The sequence below is a fragment of the Drosophila sechellia genome, chromosome 3L (assembly GCF_004382195.2).
Source record: "Drosophila sechellia strain sech25 chromosome 3L, ASM438219v1, whole genome shotgun sequence".
Taxonomy (NCBI): Eukaryota; Metazoa; Arthropoda; class Insecta; order Diptera; family Drosophilidae; genus Drosophila; species Drosophila sechellia.
Window position 1 is genome coordinate 5,389,958 of NC_045951.1, and position 8,653 is coordinate 5,398,610.

The 8,653-nt window shown below is 41.0% G+C and overlaps 1 protein-coding gene across 1 annotated transcript; it reads left to right on the forward strand.

The window, feature by feature from the left end:
* The first annotated feature begins 3,820 nt into the window (after positions 1-3,820).
* Positions 3,821-7,748, forward strand: LOC6610878 (mucin-5AC). Its single transcript, XM_002035405.2, has 2 exons — positions 3,821-3,910; positions 4,045-7,748. The coding sequence occupies exons 1-2, from the start codon at positions 3,904-3,906 to the stop codon at positions 7,710-7,712; spliced, it is 3,675 nt and encodes a 1,224-aa protein (XP_002035441.2). The 5' UTR covers positions 3,821-3,903; the 3' UTR covers positions 7,713-7,748.
* The last annotated feature ends 905 nt before the right edge of the window (positions 7,749-8,653 follow it).

Genomic DNA, 8,653 nt, shown 5'->3' on the forward strand with positions numbered 1-8,653 from the left:
GTAATATATAGATTTAAATACAATACGTTAATTATTCCTTATCTGTATTATCCTTAACACACACTCATCATACTCAACACTGTCCCTTGAAGCTTACTCCTTTTTCATCAGCTTATTAACTGTCAGGTGCACCACAATTTTCGAAATCATATGCGAAAAGCTGCCAAGATTTGTTCGTTGTGCATTCTCTAAGCTCTGACTTTCACCCTGACTCAGGCATAAATCATGGCTGGCATTTGCATGTTCCGCAACCTCCTCCTGCATGCAGCTAATCTTCGTCCTGGCCAAGTGGGAAGTGCATCCTTTGTATGCCTTTTGTTTGCCTTTCATGTACTTGCTCAATTAAAAAATTGCTCCAGTAGGGGCCAATTCGGGTTTGCCTTGTCGGGCAATTAATATGTTTGGTCTCCGGCAGAGAAAGCATTTTTAATTGCATTTTCTCACGAAATGCAGCAATTTCGTTTGCCCGGGCTTTTCACACCTATAAAAATGTAAATTTTTCCTTTCACCTGCATTGAAAGCAAAACGTGGCTTATATCTGCCCAGATAATATTAATTGCCGCTGCATTTGTTAAACTATCTGAACTGACCCTCATACGAAGTGAATCTTACGCTTTTTTTTCGGGCATAGAAAATGACTACAAAAATATGCAGAGTTGAACTCTAGAGCCTTTTGCCTTCGGCCTAAGCTGAACAGCAACTGTTTCTTGATTTGGCCAAATAGAATAAACTTCGCTCGTTTTGGTCGCTCGGAAAACCGAAGGGAAAGTGCTCACTTTAAATAGAAACGCAGGCGCCAACTTCAATTTCGAAAGCCGAGAGCAACTCTCCAAAGAAAGAGAAATGGTAAGTTATAAGAACTCAGAGTGAGATTTATGTCTTACAAGACTGAATGTGAATTTAATAGTGTCTTCGATCTATTAGGAAATAATAAGCTTTTTTAAGTCGATCTCATAAAATATTAGGTTATATTATCTCGATATTTGTAAACAATACTTCCAGATATTAAGTGCAGTCAAACGAAGGTATTTATTGCAGACTGTGATTTTCAATTCAATATCTAAAAATCAAAAAAATATATTTATATCAGATAGCCTTTTCTGCACAACGTTAAGGTCATGAGTTCAACATTTATAAATTGTTATACATTTTTCTGGTCCTCGTATCTCAATTTGCATTCCATTTCAACCATGCAAAATATTTCTATTAGAAAAATAAATCTCAGGGTTTACTCACAACTAGCACGAAAATAAAAATTCCGCAATCTGGTGAGGAAAAAATATTTTTAATTTTGCTGATTGTAGTTGCCTACAACTACAAAGGTACACGAAAAATTCTTATCAACAAACGTTGAAAAATGTGTGCAATTAAAAACTCTCAGCATACAAAAACAACAAAAAAAAAAAAAAACAGAAGGTAAAAATAAGAAACAAGTAGAAAGAAAATGTAAATTCAGCAAAACAAACATAAGAGAAATTAAAAGAAGCCCAAAGAAGGTTCTGGGAATCATTGGATTTTAATTAACAAAAAAAAAGGAAGGGGAAGGGGGCCAAAAAAAAAAGGGGTAACAAAGCCAAAGGACCTTCGGCATTGGTAAAAAAAAAGGAGGATACACTTGCATATTCTGTGCACTTTGTGCTCTCGTTGTTTGTGTGTTTTTTAGTTTACTCCGGGACTTTGGTCCTTGGTTTGTGCTCAATGATTTTGGGTTTTCATTGCATGATTGCACTTTTGCGGTATTTCATTTACTTGATTTTTACTCGGCTGTGGTAATCAAACAGTTCATTTGTACCGATTTCTTGGTCATCTTAGCCAATGGATTTTCAGATATTTTGAAACAATCACTTAAAGTTTGCGTAGCTTTGAATGCTACACAAAATAAAATGGTTACAGAAAGCTATTACTGATTTACAAAGAGTACATTTAACAAAATTCAAAATGGTTTCTTTATCTCTAGTAATTAAGCATTTTTAAATAAAAATGTATGCTTTATTGACCATAAACTTTAATTTTGTGTGGCTTTATATTGCTTAAAAAAGTTTTGTACTTTTTTTCGGAGTTTCACGGGGGCTTACGTGAAATCTCTGGAAGCTGGAAAAACACACGAATTCGGGCAGACTCGGTGATGAATCTAGGCCCCAGGATGCATTGCGCCATATACAATCCCCCATCAGACCGCCGAGAATCCTTTCCAGTCGCTGGCGACACACGCACCGGGTCAATTTCATGCAACACAAACAAGGGGGTGAGTTTTGGCACGGGGCGAGGAGCAGCTTTGCTGCGTGGAGGACACGTTTTCCCACGCATTCACCCGCTTCTCCGCCGCCATTCCTTTGAAAAGCAGCCAGGCGGACAGAAAGGCGAGCAGGTGCTCAGCTGTAACTAAACGTCCGTTTTAACATTGCCACCTGATGGTCCTGCTTCTTGTTTCCCAGATTTTGGATGGGGATGGAGATGTGGCATGTGGCACATGTCAGTTGCTGGTCACGTCGCATGCAGGGGCATAATTGATAGTTCAATCTGTTGCAGATCAAACGCTTGACAGCAGCCAACAGATCAAGCTGAAAAATTGTCCAGGAGCTAGCTTGGCCAATGAGATGGGAACATATGAGGTATCTTTATTTCGTCTCTAAGCTAATTCCAAAAAAAAAAAAAATGCTAAATATGGAATTATTTTGATATATCTTTTTATAAAGAGTAATCATGAGTATCTACATTCATACTCCTGAGTTTAATTTACCCAAAAGTGAAACCATTTATTATTTTAATCTCAAAAAATCTGCACTGAAATAATCCGCACTTTTCCTTTATGCAACTTTATTTTTATATTAATGGATTTGGCCTTTCAGGCTGCACTTTATATTTGCAAACTTCGTGAGCGTTTGTCAACCCAAAAGGCGACTGAAGAAGGGATGGAAAAAGGTCAGCCAGACAGCATAAAAACATCCTTCAGACAAATAGATTTGTATGCTTTTAAGTAATTTGCAGCACAAATTGAAATACCATGGCTAGCTTTCTATGCAACTGCAGCTTGCAATTCCACTTTAAACTAGAGATACAAATTTCTTCAATCTGTTTATACATTTTCAACTAATTCTACTTAATGCCGTTTTTTGTGTGCCACTCATGTTTTGTCGCTTCATTTTAATGGCTTGCCGGGCATTAAACTTCTAGCTTCATTCACGTTTATGTTCGCATTTTTATTCGTGTAATTTACGCGTCGAGTGCTGATCATAAATTGTGACTCGAACTCCGCTGTCAAAAAGGTTACGTGGGCTCATTAAAGACCCAACAACACCCTGAACTCGAACAAGAACAATAAGTGTAATAACAGCAGCAATAAGAGTCACAAAAGGTGCACACAAAACACATGCCAACAGGATAAAAATTTTTACCTTCGAAATGAAAGAATATAAAATGACACTCATTTTCCAAGCAATACGTGTGTAAAAATACACCAGTAGGTAAAATACTTAAATAAAACCCCGGAGGAGCTTCCTGCCTTATATTTTGCTTAAAATTAACCTTTATAAACAAAGCAATCTATGACGCCAAGATAAGACTTCAGTACGTAATTGGCTTATCACTAGATTAGAATATTACGTAAACTGTCTTCTGCTGCTCGTGTTGAAATGGTACTTAAGAAAAATAATTCAGAAGTTAACGATAACATAAAATCACAAATCACAATCACTAGAATGAAAACGATTTTCTATGAATTTCAAAGAATTTCTAATTAAATCTAATCAAAATGTCATTAATATAAGCTACCGACGTTATATCAGGAAATACCTTTGTTATAGACAAGACAGTTGGCCTAGTTAACAAGTCAGTGTGGAGTTAAACGCGCAGGAGAAAAGACCTATTAAAAATATATAGTACAATTTGGAAAGGGGAGTTGTTATGCAAGGTAAACCCAAGATATTCTATGCAAATACAATGCATTGAATTATTATGTCAATTATACATAAATATTTAAACTTAAATACTAATAATAGTCTCTGTATGCGAATTGTATTATTATTGTTTTGTTTATTTTTCTAGATAATATTTTCAAGCCTTTGCCATGGCTTATGTTGGTTATAGCCGTATTCTGGAGTTGGCAGCTAAATGTTTTGGCCCTGCAAAAGGTCGAACCTCGTCACGAAACCTGCAACAATGAACAGCGATACGAAAACCAGGTGATGTGCGAGGGCAAGGACTTTGGTGCTTTGGTACCGTATCCGGATAACTGTAGTTTGTTCCTAGTTTGCGACTGTCTCTATCCGACGGTGAAGTTGTGTCCCGCAAATCTCTGGTGGGATAATGGGACTCAGCAGTGTAATTATCCCCAAGCTGTAGAATGTATCTACTACTCGATTGACACGCCAGAACCTACGGATGGAACTACTCGATTTACGCCAGAACCAACATCCAGTACGCAAAAGATAACGTCAGAACCCACAGAACCACCATCTAGCACGGCAAAGATAACGACAGAAAGTACCACCGGAACCAGTACACAGATAACCACTGAAACGTCCTCTACCCCCTCAATTTACCACCCAACAACCAGTTGGGATCCACCACCGGCACCACCGGGAATTTCAGATGACTACTGTCGCAATAAGGAGGATGGCTCGGTACATTATTATCCTTATGACTGCCAGGCCTATATAAACTGCACTTACGGCTGGCCCGTGCTAAATTACTGCATTGAAGACAAGGTATTCAATAAGTACCTTGGCATTTGCGATACTCCCGATATGGCGGATTGCGAGGAGCTGCCCCTTCCTACAACCACAACAGAAATGCCGCCCACTTCAACGACTGAGAAGGATGAGATTTGCGGTCCAACGCCGGAGGGAATTGAAGAGGATTATTGTGTGCCGAAGGGAAATGGTTTCTATGAGTATCCTTACAATTGCAGTGGGTACTTGGCCTGCAAGAATGGTTGCACAGATTTGGATTACTGCCAACCGGATAAACTCTTTAATAATTGGCTGCACATCTGCGATACACCCGATTCGGTGTGGTGTGACCCCCTGCCATTCCCCACCACTCCGGGAACAACCAAAAAACCAACTACGCCTTCAATCACGACCACTCCTTCAATCACCACCACAACTCCTTCAACGCCTACAACACTGCCTTCTGATGGGTCTACAACTGATATTCATTATAGCACCACAGAAGAGATTGTAACCACTACCGCTGGACTTCCCTCTGATGTCGATCCAAATGATTGTAAGGATGAAAAGGACGGCACTGTTTTTGCCTACATAGGCAATTGTTCGGAGTACTTGATATGTAAAGACAATCAAGTGCAAATGGGTTATTGTCCTCCTAATACACTCTTCAATCCCGATTGGCTTGTATGCGATGAGCCAGTTGATGTTGTGTGCCTTGGAGATCGCACCACGACTCCAATTCCAACCACCACACCAACTACTTCTACTGAAAAAACCACTCCTACCACGACTACCACCACAGTGGCCACAACTTTGGGCCCAGATCAGCTTTGCGATGGTCAGGAGTTGGGAGCTTCGTTCGCTTATCCGGATGATTGCAGCAAGTATTATCTTTGCTTGGGCGGCGGACAATGGACCCTGGCACCCTGCATTTACGCCAGTTATTTTGATCCCAGCACAGGTCAGTGTGGACCTGATGTGTCACCCGATGCGTGCAAACCATCACAAGTCACAACCACAACAACAACAACAACGACAGAGACCACAACAACCGAAAGAGATACCAACCCCAAGTCCACAACCACCGAAAGGACAACCACAACTGTGGCCCCGAAAACTGGTATTTGCGGTGGTCGGAATGAGAACGAGAATATTGCTTATCCAAATAACTGCACCAAGTATATTGTGTGCGTTTCGCCAATTCCCATAGCCTTCTTCTGTCCCGATGAGACATTCTTTAGTTCCAAGTTACAGAAGTGCATTGATGATTGGGAAGAAAGTGATTGTGAGGGTGATCAAAGCACCACGACTCTAGAACCAGGCTATACAAGACCTCCTCCGGAACCGACCATGTGTACAAATAGTAGTCGGGATACATTCCCATATCCGGATAACTGTCAATGGTTCATACGCTGTGTGGATGACTACATATACATGATGGACGTCTGTAATTGCGGGGAGTACTATGATCCAATTACTGAAAAATGCGGAGCGGATGTTCCTTCAGATGCCTGTCGATGGGACTACACCTCAACCACATCAACTACCAGTGAGACGACAACGCCCACAGCGGTTACGAGACCGCCACCGCAGAAAGGACCATGTGACGATGTCGAAGATGGGGCCCTTGTCGCCTATCCCAACGATTGTTCGAAGTACATTCAGTGCGATAGACCCATTGCGGTTGCCTTTGAATGCGACAAAGGAGATGAGTTTAGTGTGGAGCTCGGCAAGTGTGTTGATGCTTCACTCGCCAATTGTTCGATTACAACCACTGCTAAGCCATCGGAGTCGACGACTACACCAACAACGTCCTCCGAACCATCAACGGGATCTTCTACAGAATCATCCACAGAATCAACAACAGAATCAACGACAGAATCAACTACAGAATCAACAACAGAATCATCTACAGCATCAACAACAGAATCATCTACAGGACAATCAACACAGTCATCAACAGAAACTACAGAATCATCTACAGTATTATCTACTGAAACTTCTGAATCGCCTTCAACAATTTCAACACCACCAGCATCTACTACAATGGAACCAGGAACAACTACACCGGAAGCTTCTACAACTGCCAAGCCGGCAGAGGGAATTTGTGAAGGCAAGACAGACGACTCTTTGGTACCCTACCCGAGAAACTGTAGCAAGTATATAAAGTGCCAATATCCAATACCAGTTGGTTACGATTGTTCGGATGGTTTGGAGTTTAGTCCCACGGAATTGACTTGCATGGATCCCGAACTTGCTGGCTGCAGCACTAAGTCAACCACACCAGGGCTTACAACTTTAAGTACACAAGCTTCGTCTACACCGGTAACAACAGTTTCAACAACACCCAAGACAACCACTACAGAAATGCCAACTACTCCAAAGACCACTACTACCGAGTCAACCACAATCCCAACAACAACCACAGATTCAACCACTCCCCAAACAACTACAACAGAATCAACAACTTCCAAGACAACTACCACAGAATCAACGACAATTTCAACAACCCCAACGACAACTGAGCCAACAACTCCAAAAACCACTACTACCGAGTCAACCACAATCTTAACAACAACCACAGAATCAACTACAGCTTCAACCACTCTCCAAACAACTACCACAGAATCAACGACAGTTACAACAACTCCAAAGACTACTACTACCGAGTCAACGACAATTTCAACAACCCCAACTACCACAGAATCTACGACAATTTCGACCACCCCAACGACAACAAAGCCAACAACCGTTTCAACAACTCCAAAGACAACAACCACCGAATCGACAACAGTGTCAACAACAACTGAATCGACAACCACTGTTCCTACCCCAACAACTCTAGATCCGTACACCCCCAATATCTGCTGTGGCCAAGCTCTTGGAACTCTGCTTCCGTATCCCAATGATTGCAGCCGCTATGTCGTTTGTGACTACCCCATTCCATATGCCGTTGATTGCGATGAGGGAACGATCTTCGATGATAAACTTCTTCAATGCACCTCTGTGCCCAATGAAAGGTGTCTTTTCATTGAATTTTAAAAAAATATATTAATAAAGCATAAATCACAGCAATAATCTTTCCCATTTCTCTTCTTTTTGCTACCCCACAAAATCAATTGGTTAAATGCACAAATGCTCAATAACTGGGAATCGCTTAACATATTCCTTACTTTTTACACTTCTAGGGCTTTCTTAGTCCTTTTTTAAGTGTTTCACATTTTAGATATATACTTCGCTCCACTTTTGGTATCAATTACATGCAAACCCTTTTCCTGTAATTTGTCGCAACAAAACGAAACCAAGAAAAAAAGGTAATTTACCACTTAACACAGTCAATTCCCCCGACAGGTAACAAGCCGATTGGAATTGCAGAACCTCCTGTCGAAAGGATTGCAAACGAAGACCCTCAAGGGGACGCAAGCGCGCGACAGTATTTTTAGCAACAGGCTAAAAGCAGTTTCCCCTTGACAATGCCACGTCTGATATCTGCTCGCTTACAAGTTTCAGCCATTTATCGTAGCCTGTTACTGCCATTCTTGGCCCAAAGCTGAAACCCTCGGAAGCTCATCTAATCAGATTTGGGGTTGGCCACATAAAAACACAATTGCCAAGGAATTATCCTTAGGGTGTGAGGTGGCAGGCAGGACATATACAATTGAGGGTAAATATAACAAGCACAAGGATAAGTTGTTCAGTTTTGCTGTTGCTACTGCGGTTGTTGTTGTGGAAATCTAAGAAAGGGAAAGGAAACCAAAGCAAGTTATGTATGTGAGTATCAATGACAGTAACGACACAAAATGAACACAATTCGAGCAAATTGTTTGGCAATAATGTTAACTTAATGCGTTCCATTTGTCGCACTCGAATCGATAGACACGCGCGAAGGCGCTCCTTCGAGTGATTTGTAACGCTTTGATAGCCACCCAGGATAAACAAGGATTTGTGCTTGTGTCTATAGGTATAATCGTGGAGGAGCCCCA